This window comes from Megalobrama amblycephala, linkage group LG11, assembly GCF_018812025.1.
Source record: "Megalobrama amblycephala isolate DHTTF-2021 linkage group LG11, ASM1881202v1, whole genome shotgun sequence".
NCBI lineage: Eukaryota > Metazoa > Chordata > Actinopteri > Cypriniformes > Xenocyprididae > Megalobrama > Megalobrama amblycephala.
The window spans coordinates 29,135,518-29,155,926 of record NC_063054.1 but is presented as its reverse complement, the minus strand read 5'-3'; the positions used below and the strand labels follow the sequence as shown (position 1 = coordinate 29,155,926).

The following is a 20,409-nucleotide window of genomic DNA, read 5'->3' as shown; positions in this document are numbered from 1 at the left end:
TTTTGGCTTATTAGCAGAAATGTAGTGCTTCAGTCTTCTGAGCTTTTAAGTTTAGTTAAGATTTGCATTTCAAAACAAATGGTATTCAAGCATTGATTTTAAATTTATCTATGCTGTTCTGTCAACAGGTGGTAATAAACTGTGCCATTCCCAAGGGGCTGAAATACAACCAGGCCACGCAAACGTTTCACCAGTGGCGAGATGCACGGCAGGTGTACGGCCTTAACTTTGGCAGCAAAGAAGATGCCAACGTATTTGCCAGTGCCATGATGCATGCCCTGGAGGTGCTGAACTCTCAGGATGCAGGTGAGAATGCCGTTTTCACACCAGAATATGAAGCTTAATGACACGTGAATTGTGTGAAATGGCTTCTGTGTTGTGGCACTATTACATTGCATTCAAAAAGTGATACTCAGGACACTTCGGAAAAAATCATATAAAGAATCATTTTGGAACTACTGTAAGCAATTTTGCAGAATTATCTGTCTAAGTGTATTAAAAAAATTAGTATAAAAAAGATCATCACTCTAAAAAGTTATTCAGGGGACCTGTTACCACAACTTATATAAATGCATGGTTGCAAGTTAAAAATTCTAATTTATTGTTTTGATTAAACTTTTTAAGTTGCAAACATTATTTTGTGGAGTTCACTATTACATCAACTTAATATTGTTTGTAATTTAAACTCAAATTTCTACGTTAATTGGCTTTTTTTATTTTTTTATTTGGTTGTAGTAACTTCGAAAATTAGGCAGTAGATTTCTAGTTCCCTGCATGCTTTGCATAATACTGGATATGGAGAATAAATGTTGAAATTAAGTGTTAATTTATTTGTATTTAGTGAAGGGAAAGACCTGTTAGTATTTAATGCGTGACATTTAAAAGAGTTTCTGTAATGTTGAAGTTTTTGTGGTTTAGAGTGGTGTGTTGAAGAGTAGATACATTGACACTATAAGCAATGTCTGCGCTAATGCCAGTGACAAGTAATATCTTACTTGTTCATTAAATATACATGTTAAGTTATATTAGCATGTAGGGCTGCACAACGATTAATCGCGATTAATCGTTTGCAAAATAAAAGTCTGTTTATGTAATATATGTGGGTGTTCTGTGTATAATAATTATGTATACATAAATACATGCACATACATTTATAAATTTAAGAAATATATACATGTATAAATAAATATACATATTTATATATATTTTATATTACATATAAATATAAATATTTTATATATAAATATAATGTTTTTTCTTAAATATATACATGTATGTGCATGTATTTATATATACATAATTATTATACACAGAACACACACATATATTATGTAACACAAACTTTTATTTTGCAAACGATTAATCGGGATTAATCGTTGTGCAGCCCTATTAGCATGCGCTATGATAGCTGTTGATTTGAACTGAAATAGATTAGATTAATTAGTTCCAGGGCTACAGCTCTGGTAGTTTGGAGCAACTTATTTTTTTTAAAGTATCAACTTTAATCAACAGAGTAATCAACTTTGTGTTTGTGTTGGTTTAATTTTTCACTCAAAATTGTCATAACTCAAAAATGATGCAAACTGTTGCATTAATTTTTTTTTGTTGTTGAGCCAACACATAATTTTTTTTTTTTAGTGTAGAAATCACTTAGAAATAAAGAGACCATAGCCGAAGCTTAGAATTTAGCTTTAAAATAAGTTTATTAAAATTAAACTCTCATCAACTCATAATTGCAGTCTGTGTAATAATAATTCTGAAGGCACTTTTTTGCATATGTTTTGGGATTCCCATTTCTGGAAACATGTAATTCAATTGCTTAAAACATCACAAAGTTGCAGTTTGACCTTGATCCTTGTCTTTTGTTGCTCAATGATGATGATTCTTGTTGAAGTTTACATTAGTTCAGAGAAGACTGTTAATGTCTGGCTTCACTGCTGCTAAAAAACTGGGTAAACCATGAGTAGTAATAATTATTTTAGTGTCTTTAACATATTACTGTTGCCACCATTTGAAAAGTGATTTTTGCCACTGTAACATCAGCCCTTAATCCTGGTAAAATCACTGTACCATAAGATTGCTGATGCTGCAGAATACAAACACTCTTTATTTTATGTCAGACACTATTTAAATCTTTAAAAAACAGTCTAATAAGTAAATGTTCTTTTACTGTTTTTGTTTGGTGCTGGTGAGCCCAGCAGAACGTAATTGTGTTCTGGTCTCTACCCAGTTAGTGAGGTCACATTTGGAGCCAGACTCAGCCTATTGTGCTCAATTAATTGTAATTTAGCAAACGGGGCCTGCTCACAGGGGGTTTTGTTTTGTATGTGGGTTGTTTATGAGAGAGAGAGTCTGGGTTAACTCTGTCTGCGCTGATTGGGTTTAGGGGGAGGTGCCTCGGCTTGCTTGTGAATAACAGTCTGCATGAAATCCATTTGTCTGCAGTGGTTGTGTGTGCATGTGCTCATACACGTGTCGCTTTCTGCCTTTTTTCCTCTTCTGTCTGAGACCCGGGCACAATCACAGCGGGGGGTCATCCCCATACTGAGCTCAATGTTCTCAGCGTGTCAGGGCAGTTCATTGCTGAGGTTGTTTTCCCTTTAGAAACAGATGATGCTTTGTTTTGTGGACTGGACTCTGCTTGTCTCTTTGAGATATGGCTGATCAGTGAGTCCTTAACTGTTGCATATTGAGCTGTTCTCTGTTCTACAGTGTATCACAATAGTAAGGTCATTCTGTTAACCCCATACTGTGTGTTTGAGACAAGGATGCTTTTTTTTAAAGGATTGTTTGTATCAATTTCAGCAAAATTAATTTATTCACTTAGACTTTCATTATAGGAAAACAGTGTTTCAGTGATGCATAGAACAAATATCAATGTCACAGTTTGATTTTTGGCTTGTAGACCCAAACTAATCAGAGTTTGTTAGACCATGACAAGATTCTGAGCAGTTATTTCAGTAATTTTCTTTTATGCTTTTTATCTAATATTTAGGCTATATTTTCTTTCAGATTTATTTCAGTTAACAAGAACCATTTTTAAGTTTTAGGTAACAATAACAACACTGGTTCTAAGCAGTGTTAGAGAGTTACACTAACTAATTAGTAGCGATGGTACTAACTTATTTTCTCAGTAACATGACAGTAGGTAAGCTATTTTCAAAATAACATGTCCCTGTAATAATAAGCTATTTTTTTCAACAAATATTTATCCACAGTAGACAATCAAATTTATTAAAACTAGAATGTCTCTCTCTGGGTGTGTCTTAATTAGGCCGGGTTCTAAGGGGTTGCTAGAGGGTGCTAAGCAAGAGCACCTTCAGTTGATACTGTAATAATATATTGGCGAAACAGATTTGGCTACATTGCTCACCGCTGCAAAAACACGTTCTTGATCTCTTGAATGCAATGGCCAATCAGAGTTTAAGTTGGTCAGAATCCACTCACTGCTCAAAACGCCAGAGTTTTTATTCAGTGCTGAGTTATGCAGGCCCGCGAAACCTCTCATTAACAAAGTGTAGACATGATGTAAGTAAGAGATTTATTGTGCATTGCTGGCAGCTTCATTGATTATAACAGCTTTGTGAGATCGCAATGAACTGACAAAGCAACAACGTTTTAGTGATTGTAAAGGGAGTGATCTTGGCTCGCTTTCAAAGCTACAGCCTATATAATCTATTGAATAAAACTATTGTTTTTCATGCTGTTAAGAGAACCGACAGCCACTTGGATGCTGCAAAGTTTCAGAAGTGACATCTATATATAAATGCTGGATTCACTCGGCGTTGGACAGAAATATGACATGTTAAAATAGTAACACATTTAAGCAATGTAACGGCAGACTAATAGATTAATAGAAAAAAATGAGGCAAAATATTTTTGAAATTCTTATTATTGGTAAAAGTGATGACTTGTAAATAATCTTAAATGTCTCATTGTACACTGCTGTGGTGGAGCTGTTGCTTAGCCTACATCTGCACTTCACTAGAGCACCCTCAGTAATTTCAGAAGCACCCTCAGTGATTTGAATCTACGTAGAACCAGGCCTGGTGTCAATCAGCTTCCTAGTTGAGTAGTCAAGGCACTGATCAGGGAGTCGGCCATTTTAAGGGGCTGTCTCACTTGCAAAATCCTTCCAGTGCACTGAAAGGTTTGCTCCTTAAAAAGTCCCACAATGCACTGTGAAAACCAGGGAGCATCGATGCTCACTAAATGTTCCCTTAACCCAAGTTCTAAAGCACGAAAGATAAATCACACGATTAAGGGAACATATCACACGATTAAGGATAAATCACACGATTAAGGGAACAAATCACATGGTTAAGGGAGTGTCGTTATGTTAAGGGAACATAACGTCACTCGTAAGATTCTTTTTTTTGAATATACACTTTAAATATGTCAGCATAAACATACAGTACATCAATAGACGGGTAATGAACATAATCTAGCTAACATTTATAATTTATTTATGACTGAAATGTTGCACGTATATGTAAGTATGCACAAGCAAAGTATTTATCATAATGTAATGTAATATTTTTTTTTTAAATAATGTAATAATGATGTCAGTTCTTGCTGTTCATAAATACCCATATGATGATGTTCAATGAGGATGCTGTCATGTCCCGGAAACAGAGTCATCAGTGTGTCATTGTTTGGCGATCCAGGGTACTGAGTCCTTTCCAGTGCCAGCTTGTGTACTGGTTCACGACCTAGGAAGCTAGGGAGTTGATTGTGATGTACCCTCCATCAAATAGTTGGTGATTCATTTGGTGAGTTAGGATGATGCATCCAAATGTACCAGCTCTAGAAAACGATTCACTGATTCATTTGATCCACTCTATTGTGTTCCTGGAATTTGCTGAACAGCATTTCTTTCTTTACTGTAAATTTAGAGTTTGTTTTACCACCACAGTTTGTGTAAAAGTAGAGAGTTTGCTGTATTTTCCACAGTTCAGTTCTTTTTGTTGTATGCATGTATCTGAGAAGGGAGAAAGGGAATTTGTGAGACAATATTCATTCAAGCAATGCAGAAACTGTTACTGTTGCCATTTTCCATGACCTTCACTTCTTTGTCTCACTAATCTTGCTATGGAAATTTATCTTGTGACTGCGCTGGGCTCCTGTTATCACCACAGGAAGCTTCAGACTCTGTGGCCTTATTACTGTCTATTAATTACCTGATAGCACGGCAGTTAATTATGCAAAGCGATGTTAATTATGCATACTTTGCTGATGTGCGGATATCCTAGCAGTCCAAAATCCAAAAAACAGTGAATTAACTATGTAAAATGCTGTTTTCTGTAAATTTTCATTTTAATCTGACTCACAGACCCCACAGACATGGAGAAATGTCTGCTCATCTCCTGTTGCCTTGGGGGAGAGGAGTCTTCAACGTAGAAGTTTCGCCTTTGGGATTTTCATTTCTCCCTCCTCTCATCTGCCTTGCAGCTTTCTTCTCACATCTGATCCCTCTCGTCCTCTCCTCCTTCGTTACTCGTCCACTTACTCTCTTATTAAGAGCTAGGTTTACATTTAGTTGTGCTTTGTGCCAGTGTTGACTACAGTCAAGCTGCACTTTTTAAAAATACTTAGATACACTACAAGTAAATAACAGAACATAGCTAACTACACTTAATCTATTTATGGATGCAATATAAATTTTTTTTGTATATACAGTAGTTACCTACATTATTTTTATTGTCTTATGTCCAAGGCTGCATTTATTTGATCAAAGATGCAGTAAAAACAGTAGTGTTGTGAAATATTACAATAAATAAATTTTTTCCCTAATTTAATATATTTTAAAATTATTAATTCCTGTGATGTTAAAGCTGAATTTTAAGCAGCCATTACTTTTTCTACATTTTTTTTATTATTATTTTATTATTTTGGAAACCTTGTTTTAAGCTGAATATTGGATTTTTTTTTTTTTAAATATACATTTTTGTAACATTAAAAATGTTATAAAAACTTTATAAAACATTTAAATTGAATGCATTCTTGCTGAATTAAAGAATTAATTTCTTAAAAAAAAAATTGAGCAGTAGTGTGTGTCTATATAAAATGCAACTAATAAAACTACAAAATAGTAGTTTATAATATTGAATTGTAATATATAGTGCTGAATAGCAGCGTTTAACTGCTAATTTTGCTTCAGCAAATGAAATCTGTAAATAATTGTTTGAACTACTTAAGGGGTTAAAAATGTGAAATGCAGTGTGAGAAGATACAGTAATGCTGTGATTTTAGAAAAAGCAGCTTGTAACTGGAAAAGATGAACTATTTTGAAAACCACTCAGCAACTGTCACTCTACCTAACAAATGTTACGTTTGTAACATCACTCCTCAACACTGTTGTGTGCGCTACTCTATCTCTGCTGAATTTGCTAATGCCTGTAGGTACCTGGCATGGAGACAGTGATTTTGGAGAGTGTGTTAAACTGCACTAACCATTCAGTAGTAGGATCCCATACGACTGAGCCAAAACAGGAAAGCGTAATTGGCTCTCCCTTAATTCACTCCATTGTCAACATTAAGCTGTGTACAGCTGCAGTAGGGCTAAATGGCTGCGCTCAGTTCTGTTAGAGCCATCTAACTAACTGCAGTCTGTATCCAGGTCTCTAAGTGAACTTGTTTGCAGTGTGTTTTACTGAAGCTCTGAATGAAGTTCAGTCAAGATGCAGTTAACCTTTGGTGCATGTTTGAGGGCTTTGAGATTTGTAGACGTTTGTTTGGCAACACACTTCGTCAAATTACAGTATTTGTGTTTTTGAACTTGAAATCCTTCATGACTGTGTTTCACTCATTTATTTACATACTTTGAATAAACCACAATCCAAGTAATTTAGAAAATTAAGGCACTGGCGGGGGGAAAAAAACAATTGATTTGTTTTAAACAATTTAGCTCTTGGCTATTTGATGTTATTTATTAACACACTTGGCATACTCATGCTGAAGAAAAAAAAAGACTCATAAAATTAAAATGCGCCCCCTGTTGATTGTACAGGGACTTGCAGTGTTGCTAGGCAGACTTGTTACTAAATCATGTCAGCCGTTGTTTTCATGAGGTGGGCTAATACCTGTCAAATACCACATGCCTTGAGCCCAGAAAGTGATCCACTGTCTTTTACTCTGTGTCTAAACACAGACTCAGGTGGAATAACAATGTAGTCATCTCTTTTTTTTTTTAAGACTCTTAGTTGCTGTGTTTGTATTTTTGGAGCATCACATCGGGTAGTATGTTTACATGGCCTGATCGGAATGTTTGTGACCCGTTTGTGCCTTTTTGTTGTTGTGTGTCATCCCATTGTAAAAGCAGAAGTTTAGGTAATGGCGATCCTCTTTAAAGACATTTGTGTATATATTTTGTATAGTTTTATATGTAGTATGTCATCCAGCCTCCTGAAGGGACGTATATATGCTGGTTGAGGGGTCCGGGAGAATCAAAGGCCCTTTTTTCCAAACCCCTAGAACGTGTCTTCTAATTTTAGTCGGGTGTAATGTGCAACACAGAGTCACATGCCAGGGTGATGTTACCCTGACACTGGAGCCATGGACTGTGTGAGATTTTGTGAGTTTTTATATAAATGCTGTTGCCAGCATGAATGAGGAGCTCTTGCAAGGCAGACAGCCGAGCTCTTGGCAACATGGACTATATATATGTGATGGATGTGCTGATTGATGTATTGGTGAGGTAAATGTATAAACATGCTTCTCATTGAGAAATCAAACCATCCAAACCAGACAATCCGCCTGAGGAGCATACATGAGAAGTGTGACCTTTTATCTTTCCCACGGGTAAATTGAGTATAATTATTGTAAACTTTCTTCACTGTTGTTTTTTGTTTATCTCCCACCTTGACATGACTGCTAGGAATGTGTGAACAAAGGAATGATTGCTTACTGGCACAGACAGGCAGGTGTTTGTGGTTTAGGACTCGGATGTGAATTTTGTTGTAGTGCTGACGGGCCGGCAGCAGTCGGGTAATTTAGTTGCTCTTGGTTAAGCTCATCCAATACCCTGGCTTAGCTGAAGCAGTTTGATTTCTCACGCCTTGAAATCACAGTGAGGAAAAAGACCTTGTGCTCTACTTAAATAATCTCCTTGGCATAACTGAACTTTTCTCTTAAGATATTTTAATCGAGATATTAATAGTATGGCTGATACAATAAGGCAATAATTATGTTCATCTTATGGCCGATAACTGATAAATGACTAAAAAAAAAAAATCAATGGAAAAATCAAATGGAAATGAGTATGCATAACATCAAATATTGACAGATACCAAGCAATTAAGCTGATGACTAATGTGGTGCCAATGTATTGTGCAATTCTTAATGTGTCTCTCTTTCCACTAAAAAATAAAAGTTAACAAGATTTTAAAACAAGATTAATGTGCCTGATGAGTAAGGCCATTCAGAAGTTTGGGATTGGTAAGATTTTTAATGTTTTTAAAAGAAGTCTTTTATGCTCACCAAGGCTGCATTTATTTGATTAAAAATACAAAAATAAAAAATAAAAATTGTGTAATATTATGAAATATTATTACAAATTAAAATAACTGTTTTCTGTTTGAATATATTTTAAAATGTAATTTATTCTTGTGTTTGCAAAGCTGAATTTTTAGTATCATTACATGATCCTTCAGAAATCAATATGCTGATTTGCTGCTCATGAAACATTATTATCAGTAGAAATCAGTTGTGTACAATTTTTTTCAGGATTCTTTGATGCATGTAAAGTTCAAAAGAACAGCATTTCATTTGAAATAGAATCTTTTGTAAAGTTATTAATGTCTTTACTGTCACTTTTGATAAATTTAATGCATCCTTGCAGAAAAGTATTAATTTCTTTAAAAAAAAAAAAAAAAAAAAAAAAAAAAAAAATCTTACTGACCCCAAACTTTTAAACGGTAGTGTATAATGTTACAAAGCTGTTCTTTTGAATTTTTTATTCATCAAAGAATCCTGAAAAAATTGTACACAACTGTTTTCTGCATTGATGATGATAATAATAATAAATGTTTCTTGAGCAGCAGATCAGCATATTAGAATGATTTCTGAAGAATCATGTGACGTTGAAGACTGGAGTAATGATGCTGAAAGTTCAGCTTTGCCAACACTGGAATAAATTACATTTTAAAATATATTCAAACAGAAAACAGTTATTTTAAATTGTAATAATATTTCACAATAAAACTTTTTTTTTTTTTTCTTCTTTTTTATTAAATAAATGCAGCCTTGGTGAGCATAAGAGACTTGTTTTAAAAACATTAAAATCTTACGATACCAAACTTTTGAATGGCAGTGTATAGTAATAATAAGGATCTCTGCTCTTCTTAAGCCAGAAGTCCCCCCTTATATAGTTTTCAGATTAATACCCAGTGTTTTTTTTGTTTTGTTTTTTTACCTAAAATGGGAAAAATCTGATCTGTAGAAGTCTAGATGGCTCACATGTCCTGACCTTCATTTCATCACTTCTGAAATGGAAAGATGGAGGAAGGAAAATTCTGGTAGGAAAACTAGAAGCACAGGAAAAATAACTTTGTATAGTCAGAAAAGTTGGTCTGTTTCACAGAAACTGTGAATGGTAACTGTTATAACAAATACATGTGATCATTTATTATCAAATGGCGCTCTAATTTTAGGTATCGGTCACTAGCTTCCATATAGCATCCTGCCTACACCACAACATGTGTCAAGGTCATGAGTTAAGGTTTTGTGCCACCTTTCTGTGTATAAATACTGTCTTGTGATGACCCGTTGACAGTCGTCAAATATGTGGGATTGCATGAGCTCATCCATGTCAGAACAAAGCAGGCTTTTCACCCCGTTCAACTGTAGACCCCCAGGAGCCTGCTGCGTCTGCGTCTAGAGGTCTAAATGAAGGTCTTCACAGTTTGGCAGGACAGGTGTTTATCTTTTGAGACATGGTTCCTCTGAGGGGAAATAGCAGGGCAGAACATTCCTGAGCCAAAAAGAGTTTGTTTTTCTGGCTGTGGAGCCTGAATATGGCTTGAAAAGGGGTGGGGTGGACCCCGTGTCTGGTATGTGTTCTTGGTACCACATGACCACCCAATTGCTCCAACAGCCAAGGTGGGAAAGATGACGTTGTCAGCCCCGAACACTTTTTATCGATGAGATCATTCTCTTGCCCCAGACTCTTAGTAGTCCTCGATGCAGAAGGGTTTCCTCTACAGCTTTCTAAATAGCTGCAGAGCTCGTCTTGCCACTTCTTAAGTTCTTCAAGGCTGCAGGTTAGCTTTGTTGCTTTGGAACTAGCTTCATTTCGAGTTCTGAGCTTAGTTATACAGTTTCATTCTTCAATTTTTCTTGTTGGAATCTGACTCAGGTAAACAACATTAGAGCTCAATATCTCTACCACAACTCTCCCAGAGGGACTTGGTCTGGGTTCAGAGCATCAGATCAGAAAGGCAGGCCTGCAGGCACCTGCCCATCATGCCAGCCCCTAGAGTGTACCGCTTCCCGCAGAAGATCAGCCGCACTGAGATCATCTTGAGGAGTGAGTTTGATGGGGAGGGAAGGGGCTTTAACCATGAGAGACTCCCAACAGGGGCAGTCAGGTACAACTCTTTTCCAGGATGTCACTTTTGGGTTCTGATAAACTGTAATGTGCTTATGGTATGTAGTAAAATGGATATGAATAAAGCAAAATATAACATTTAGATGTACAGACACATCTAAAAAATCTGATCTTTGTAAAAATCTGGATCAGTAGTTGACATGCTGATTGCCTGCTTGTCATATTCTGTTTTAGAAATGGGCATTATCTCTCTGAGCACCAATGAAATTAATGTAACATGTTTAATATGTTTGTTAAATATTTAGCTTTATTAACACTTTAGCTGCAAAATGCAAATGTGTAGTGCTTGATTTGAAGTGTACTATTCATAGACTCAACCAATTGCATGAGTTTGATGGCAGGATTATCAGTTTGGCTGACCAATGACGTTTGAAACGGTCATTATTTTTGCACTTCCGTTTGCTGCCACTAGTGGCGCAGAGTTACTTAACCTTTAATGGTGCATTCAAGTCATGTCGGGAAGAGCTTATTTATGAGTTGAACACATATAAACATCCCAAAAACTCATAATTATGAGTGGGGAAACTGGATTTTCGTTAAGTCCAGAGATTCTGAGTTGAGGCGTCAGTGAGCAAACATGTCGGATGCAAAGGATGCAGCATCTATATTAATGGTAAATTTGTTAAAATGAATGAAATGTTTTTTGTTTGTTTTTTTTGTTTACAATAAAATAATTTGCATGTACAAAATACCATAGTATTGTGCAATTACAATAAAATGTATAACAATTCCATTTACAGTACCTTCATCAATTGAATAACATAAAGCAAAAACGCACCATTCTTTTCGCATTATTTTTATAATTTTGTAGATGTGGAGTTCTTGTTGGATTTTATGCAAATAAAGGTACATCATCATCTTACTTTGACTAAAGTTATTTGCACACACCTAATGTCATAATTATGACTTCTCAACTCGTAAATGTGATCTTCCCATGAGTGCTTGAGCGTAGCATAAGTTCATAGCAATTTGCAAGTTTTGACAGGAACTTAATTCTGAAATTGAATTTGTTGAATATCAAACCAAAATACAGGTATGTTAATTGTGACTGCTGACAGATTTCACCTAATCAAACCACTTAACCTCTCCACACTCCTTTGCTGAGGTTTAACAGCACAGCCATGCCAAGTTTATCACGGAAAACCATTAAATGTCTAAAACAGATTGTCCATAATGATCCAAGAGCTGTTGTGTTTTTCTCAGTGAAATGTGTGCTTGTTTTAGCTCTGTGTGCTGAGTCAGTCTTTTCACTCCTTTACCAGCCATTCTCACATTCTCAGTCTTGCTTATCCTGTAGGTTTTTTCTCTCTTTTTGATTTGCCTTTCCAAGATAATACAGTTTTCCAATGTCATTTCATTTTCTGTCAGAAGTATAAGTGACGTGTTTGCGATGGTCTACACAATGTAATGAAGCTTGACAATAGCCTGTAAAGATGTCCATTATCTCAACAAAAGTTGCATTGTATATGGACAGCGGTTCTACAGGATGTCTTTGTATAAAAGCAGTCTTGTTTTCTTATTTCAGAAGTGCTAAATATGATTGTTTACACTCTGCACATATTCAGAGGTGGGGTTGTTTTGCAATCAAAAGTGTGTTCTTGTTTCATTTAGACTACAAATGGCAGAACTGTTTCCAAGCAGAGCTTCTTTTATTAGGCAACATTGCATCAAAAAGCCTCCCCTCAATGATTTTGCAGCTCATTCCTGCCACTGCATTCATTTGCCCCCCATACCAGAGCTGAAGTGGGATCAGGTGATGCTATTTAGTATCTCTGGGGTAATGCAGAACACTGAAAACATCAACACCTTGTGGATGAAACAGCTGATCTAGGGAACCCAGTAACTTCTACTATCTTTAGGTCCCAGTTCCATTTCTTGTAGTACTTTGTGTTTTATTTTGTATTGTTTTTTTGGTTGGTTTGGTTTGGTTTTATTTTGTACATTAGAGGTTATCATATCTATGTGGACATGATAGACTGTGTAACTAGATGGACTAACATTTTAAGCAAGTTTGTAGTAAGTAGAACCAGATATCTGCTACTATGTTTAGGTCCCTGTTCCATTTCTTACCAGACTTTCGGTCTCTGACTTGGAGCCCTGAGAGACGACACTTGCCAAATTCATGACACCATAATCATTATATCCCAGGATGTCTGCAAACACACCAGATAGTCTTGTTTGACTTTTTGAGCTTTCTACTACTAAGACAGAAACCTTGATTCTGTGTACGTTGACATACAACATTTCTTTTGACTCATGTAAATTGCTTTAATATCACATTTAACTGGTTCACTGACCTGTTCACTATCCAATCAGAATCTGTTTAGAGCTAGAAGAGTAATCATTTGCTTCCTCATCTTAAAATTATGCAGCCCTTGACTCTAATTTCCCATTTGCGGAACCACAACTGTGGAATTAATTGGAAAGCTTGTGCGACACATATGAGTGAAAAGGGGATTTGTGTCTTGTATTTACAAGGTGACAGCATCAGGGTGTGGTAATGAGGCTGTGTGTCAGATGTTTGTTTTTCCCAAATGTTGCTGTAAAACAAAAGTTGTCTTGTCTTTCAAGAACAGGTGGTGTATCAATCCTGGACCGATTGGCAAGCCTTTGGGCACAGTTAATGTGCTTGCTAAGGGAAACATCCCAATTACTTTTGCTCATATAGGTTTAGGGATTTAAACGATCATAAATTAGTTGCTCCACTATTACTTCCATGTAAATAAATTTTTGTCCAGACCAGCCATGATAGCGATGGGACATTTGTCAATCAGCTGCTTTCTGTTTCTGTTACTTTGTCACACCTAGGGTATTTATGGGTTACTGTGGCTGTTAAAGAGATCTTAAAGGGTTAGTTCACCCAAAAATGCAAATTCTGTCATGAATTACTCACCCTTATGTCGTTCCACACCCGTAAGTCCTTCATTCATCTTCGCACAAGTTAAGATATTTTTGATTAAATCCGGGAGCTCTCTGACTCCTCAATAGACAGCAATTTAACCACCCCTTTCATGTTCCAGAAAGATTCTAAAGATATCGTTAAAATAGTCCATGTGACTTCAGTGGTTCAACCTTCATTTATGAAGCGACGAGAATACGTTTTGTTCACAAAAATGAAACAAAAAATAGCGACTTTATTCAACAATATCTTCTCTTCTGTGTCATTCTCCTACGCTGTTTACGTCCAGCGCTTCTAGGTTCTACATCAGAACGTCGGCTCAGTTTTGGCCCACGCTGTCCACCTGAGCAGCACGACTCGTGTGTGATGCTGACGCAGGATCCGGCCAATAATAATTCTGCGTTCTGCCGTAGAACCTGGAATTAATCTTAAAAATATATTTTTTGCGTTCCACAGAAGAAAGTAATACATGTTTGGAACGACACAATGATGACGAAACTATTCCTTTCACTGTAAGCTCTGAACAATCCAGCAAGTTATGACTAATATTTGTGTTTTTCCTTAGATTTTGAGTTAGAGAATAATGAATAATAAATAGTGCAAAAAATATGCTAAAATAAATATAACAATATTCTTTTATATATTAGTATGATATATATTTATATATCGTATATTTTAGTATTTGTGTAGTACATATAGTAAGTATTGTAACGCTGTCTAACAGCAACACCATCAAGTTTCAGAGGGAAGCAGTGTTTATTTTTCCTCCCTTAAGCTCATAGTGGTCTTATTGTGGTCCTAATGTGTGTTGTGGATTTTTAGAGATGCTTCAACTCTGAAATTAAAGCTGCCCAGTGTATTTGTGGCTATTAGTTGCTGGTGACATCATCCGATAACTTGATTTCAAGCCCATTATTTGGTCCTGTGGCTTTTGAGACAAGATATGTACCTCCCTGTGAGTGCTTAAAGAGACGTCCTGAGACACATTTGATCCATCGTGTGGAAAACATTTTCTGTTTCCAATTTTTCTGAAATGTATATCTTAAGTTGTCCATTTGTAGGTAGCTCACTAGGTTTCCGAGGCACAGTCTCAGTCCTTCTGTATCTACTCTGCTTTTCTCGAAAGGGTTAAGCCTGTAAATACTTCCATGGTTTTTCTCCACCCACCTAATTGTAATAGTTGTGATGTGATTGTAACATTGACCGCTTTACCCTTCGCCCATCCAGGCATGAATAATTGATCAGGTCCGGAAAGTGCAATAAGTGGACCACATCCTGCTCTGTGAATGTTGTGGCAGAGCGTCTAACGTCTAACTGCCAGCCTATTGGTCCGGTCTTATTTTACCACAGCAGTGTTTGCCTGAGAATAGCCAGAACAACATGCTGCTTTCTCTGAGATCTCATGGAGTCATTGATGGCAGTTTGGGAGCTGATGCGAACGGCTCTAACGCACTTGTTACAAGTGCACCTAAAGACCAGGATGGACTTCTACAGTACATCTGCTGTCAGAAGAGGCTCGGTGGTTCCCTCCTCTCATGTAGGTGCTATTCAGATTCTTTAGCTTTATGTTAGTTTGTAAATGGTCCATTTAATAGGTAGAAATGGAGCTGATGTTTGAGTGTGATCTTTGGTTCCTCTGTTTGGTGTTGTTTGACTAATGTTTGTGTTAAATCAGAAAGCTAAGTGGCGCAAATACACAAATGCAATTTAATTATGCATCCAATATTCTTTTATTATTTTTATAATTAATAACATTATAAAATGAAAAATAATACATTAATTTGTATTACAATATGTATATTATATTTAATTTTATTATTTGTGCATGTTTGTAGAATAGGAAGTACATAGGACATTATGCTATCAGTGTGTGATCTAATGGTAGTACATTACCAAACTGGCTTGAAGGAGGATCAGTTCATATTAAAGCTGACACTGAGTGCTTTTGGGCCAGAGCCAGCATTTAAAGTGCTGTTCGGATTGGCCGGGTTAAATGGGCCAAGTATGCTTGCCTTTGTGTCAGAATTTCAAATTGCAGTCATTGCACTTGAAAATCTCTATAAAGTAGCCATAATAACCAATCAAGTTAATATTTGTACAATTTGACCTCAGTATCTGGAGTGGCTAAATCTGCTGACTCATTAGATATGATCTGTTTTTGGCTTTGATAATTTGTGATTAGCTCAACACATTTTAAGAGTAATGTTTGTTTCTGTTTCAAGGAAGGAAGAGAAATGGATGGCGCTTGCTTATGTAACAGGGCCTTTTACATACACATTAAGGCTAGCGTAGGTGTGTTTTATGTGTTAAAGACAAAGAACATTTGAGAAGGGAATTTGTAGAGTGGGTTACACAAACATGGACAATCAGGAACGTTTGGCTTTCTTAAAGGGGGGCACAAAACTGTAATGTTAGATTAGATTTGACAGATGACTTGATTACTGCTTGGCTTGTCCAGATGGCTCAGCTATAATGTCTTGTGCTGTAGGGAGAGGTATACATTCAGACTTGTTTAATCCAATTAACGTGTTCTGCAAGACATTCGTTTCTGGTTAAGGTGAAGTTTAACTTTGTTACTCGATGTGCATTGCATTCCATGCATCTTCTTTGCTCCAACTTTCATATTGATAAAAAAAAAAAAACAGCACTTTATCCCAAGACAGATGTTTTATGTTGTTTTATGTTTTGCTGTTTTATGATGTTTTTAGTTTTTGTTTTTAATGTTATGTTTTATTAAATGTTATGGTTTAATGTTGTTTCATGTTTTGTGTTTCATATTAAATGTTTTGTTTTATGTTTTTTGTCATGCTGTGTTTTGTTAAATGTTATATTGATTTTGTTATGGTTTTATGTTTTTTTTTTTTTTTATGTTGTTATTTCTTAGGTTTTATGTTTGTTTGTTTAGTTTACTGTTTTTTTTTTGTGTGTGATTTTGTTATGTTTGTTAAATGTTTGATGTTTTGATGTGTTTTATGTTTAATATTTTGTTTTGTTATATTAGTGCTTACATTTTATTATTGTAGTATAATCCCTTTCAGATAAATCCATGCGAAACGTGTAAAAACTAAACAAATTATAAACTGTTGTTCCTATGTTGGACAGAAGGTCTCAAATCTCCAATGTGGACCAGACATTTTGCTATGTAGTAAATAGTTTAGCTATGTGGCTATTTAGACTACCTTCCCCCACCAAAATGATCAAACTGCAGGAAAGGAACAGGTTAAACAGGTGAAAGTATAAAAAAAGTTTTGTTTTTGCAATGCCCTGCTGTGTGAAGCAAATAAACAGGAAATGGCGGAGGGCATATGTAGTCTGGTAATGAGCGGCAGAGAGGGCCTTACCTCCAGACTCTGTAAACAGACCTCTCGCCTGCACAATGCTGCATTGATCGATCAGTCAATCGTGTCACGGCAGAGACCTGTCCTGGATTCGTGCTAAGCTTTCAAATCCAACCTGGCAAAAGTAACAGGGCCTCTGTACCCAAAATAAGACAATATCAAGGCTCGGTTTTCCATCTACATGATATATTCCTGGCATGTGGTCATCATTCAGTCTTTCTGGGGCTGGCATTGATAATACAGTCATGTTAGTTAAATCACAAAATAAAATCATACATCCTCTTTAATTTTAGTTGGGTATTTTCTTTTTAAATATTAGTATTATTTAAGAATTTCTTGTAAGAAATGTATAAATATAATTTTAACTGATGATGATGATGATAATAATGACAATAATAATTAATTCTAATATTAATATAAATAACATACTCTAGTAATATGTTAATATAATGATTGTTTTTATGTTTTATTTATTTTAAATGCATTATTATTTTATTTTATTTGGTTTTACAGTTATGCATTTGTGAGATTAACAGTTTTTAGTGATTTTCAGGCACTTACAGCATAATGCATCTGTACAAACTCAACATTTTCACCCCGATATCAACACCCACCCACACAAGAAATCCCTAACTACAGCTTAAGATCACAACTTGGCTATATAATTCAATACAAAAAAATATAACTTCCAGCATTTATTGGTGAGAAAAGGAGAATAATAATGATATATACTGTGAACATGTTTCTCACACATAATTATTACTGCCCCTTTTCCAAATAAGAGAAATATCTGCACCATTTCTTATAAAATAAGTTTTGTCCGTCGGTTTATAAGGCATATTTTCACATGCAGCCACTCTACCTAGTTCTGCTACCCATTCCTGAAAGGAAGGGGCTTCCTCTGACTTCCAGTTCCTAAGAATTATTTGTCTGCCAATCATTAAAGTGGTTTGTTCCCAGTATCTTATGTGTTTGTCACTTTATCTACATTATCGACATTTCAAATGCCCACTTTCAGCCTGGCTCTGACTCTGTTTTGGTACTTAGATATTTTTTTAATGCACAGTGACTTGAACTATTGCTGATGGGTTCTTTTTACAGATAATCTTTTCCCCTTTCCCTGATATAAAATGTCCTAATTAACTCTTGCTGTCCAACACACCTGATCGATGTGTCTTGCAGCCAGCGCTCCATGTTTCTCTCTCTCTCTCCTGTTACTCTTTTGGGGCCTGTCCAGTGCACTTTACATTATTGATCAGATTTAAAAGTCCTTAGTGCTTTACCGTTAGTTTTCAAACTGATGCTTAATTCAGATTTTTCCTCTTTCCACAGGCCCCCAGTTGCCAAGACAGACCCCTCAGGTGCAGAATGGCCCTTCACCAGAGGAACTGGAGGTGCAGAGAAGGTAAATGCCAAAGTTGCAGACACTGACTGCAGTAAACGGTACAAATAGGTCTTGATGTGAAGAAGGGTTTCATTCAGCTTAAAGGTGCCATTGAACGTTTTTTTACAAGACGTAATATAAATCTAAGGTGTCTCCTGAATGTGTCTGTGAAGTTTCAGCTCAAAATACCCATAGATTTTTTATGAATTTTTTTAACTGCCTGTTTTGGGGCATCATTAACTATGCACCGATTCATGCTGCGGCCCCTTTAAATGCTCAACAATGTAAACAAATGTAAACAAAGTTCACACAGCTAATATAACCCTCAAAATGGATCTTTACAAAGTGTTCGTCATGCAGCATGTCTAATCGCGTAAGTACAGTGTTTATTTGGATGTTTACATTTGATTCTGAATGAGTTTGAGGCTATGCTCTGTGGCTAACGGCTAATGCTACACTATTGGAGAGATTTATAAAGAATGAAGTTGTGTTTATGAATTATACAGACTGCAAGTGTTTAAAAATGAAAACAGAATACACGTGAATACAGTAAGAAACGATGGTAACTTTAACCACATTTAACAGTACATTAGCAACATGCTAATGAAACATTTAGAAAGACAATTTACAAATATCACTAAAAATATCATGATATCATGGATCATGTCAGTTATTATTGCTCTATCTGCCATTTTTCGCTATTATCCTTGCTTGCTTACCTAGTCTGATGATTCAGCTGTGCACATCCAGACGTTAATACTGGCTGCCCTTGTGTAATGCCTTTGAACATGAGCTGGCATATGCAAATATTGGGGGCATACATATTAATGATCCCGACTGTTGCATCACAGTCAGTGTTATGTTGAGATTCGCCTGTTCGTCGGAGGTCTTTTAAACAAATGAGATTTATATAAGAAGGAGGAAACAATGGAGTTTGAGACTCACTGTATGTCATTTCCATGTACTGAACTCTTGTTATTTAACTATGCTGAGGAAAATTCAATTTTTAATTCTAAGGCACTTTTAAATAAAACAAAAAGCCTTCAGATCATGTAGTTCAAATGATGCTTATTCATCATTTAAAGGTGTGATGAGTAATTTATTTGTTTCATGGGCTCTTATTTGTTTTCCCAATAGAACAGTAATCTTGGACTTATCTTTGGCCTTGCTAGTGTATTTGCCAAAATTGTGGGGGGGGTTTTAGGTGTAAAATTACACTGTAAAAAATGATTTTCATGATTGATCGCATTTTTTATTTTGTCAAATTAACTATTTTGAGTTTCTGTTGATTTAAACCAATCGCCTTCATTGTATTAACTCAATTTTTTTTATTTCTATGAACTCATTTTAAGGCAACCAGGTAACTTACTTTTTTAAGTTAAACCAACAATTCTTTTTTTTTTTTTTACAGTGTAGTTTATTGGGGAAAATGGCTTGGTACACCATGATGTATTAAACACAAAACAACTTCCACCTTATGGAAGAACACGTGCACTCATAGATCCAGAGTTGACATCTGCATGTGTGATGGTGAGAATATGAACCAGGTGAACCCTCACACTGCAGAATCAAACACAGATAGTGCAGCAATGTAATGTTAATGTCTGTTGGACTAAGTTCAGTTAAATCCCCACTTTGAAGCTCTGAATTCGCTTTTTCATGAGCATGTTTTTATCAAGATTTCTGTGGACTTCAAAGGATGACGGAGGCTGTTACTCACCCAGGTCTTGTTAATGAAAAGCTTTTCTGCAATGAGTTCCCAAAGGAAGCAGCAGTCAAGGTTGAGGCTGCTTGACTGGAGTATACATGCTCAAAGCTTACAACCTGCTTGACAGATTCTTCTTTCTACTTTAATAATACCATACTATTGATGCAGCTATTGCATCTTTATTGGATTTTATTGCAGTAAGGCTTAAAATGTGCGTATATATGGATGGAGATGGAGATGTAGAGTAGGTAAAATATTCTACAGCTCTGCTACATGAGTGTTTATCCATCAGTGATGCATAATTCCATGAGACGTACCCAAAGGAGTCTAGGACGCTCTGTAGAATACTGAACATGATATCAGTCTTTTGATGGTGACTCAGCATTGGTCATGTCCTACTTTTTTGCTACAGAAGAGATGTCAAATCTTCATAGGCTTTATCTGCAGAGCTCTTGCAGCCTGTTAAACATTAAC

The 20,409-nt window shown here is 35.9% G+C and overlaps 1 protein-coding gene across 9 annotated transcripts in view; it reads left to right on the top strand.

The window, feature by feature from the left end:
- enah (ENAH actin regulator) overlaps nt 1-20,409 on the top strand; it is a 108,027-nt gene that overhangs the window by 60,029 nt on the left and 27,589 nt on the right. For all 9 annotated transcript variants that reach the window (XM_048207301.1, XM_048207299.1, XM_048207298.1 and 6 more), the window contains exons 3-4: nt 129-306; nt 18,176-18,248. In XM_048207301.1, the coding sequence (XP_048063258.1) occupies nt 129-306; nt 18,176-18,248 (251 nt within the window). The remainder of the gene's footprint in view (nt 1-128; nt 307-18,175; nt 18,249-20,409) is intronic.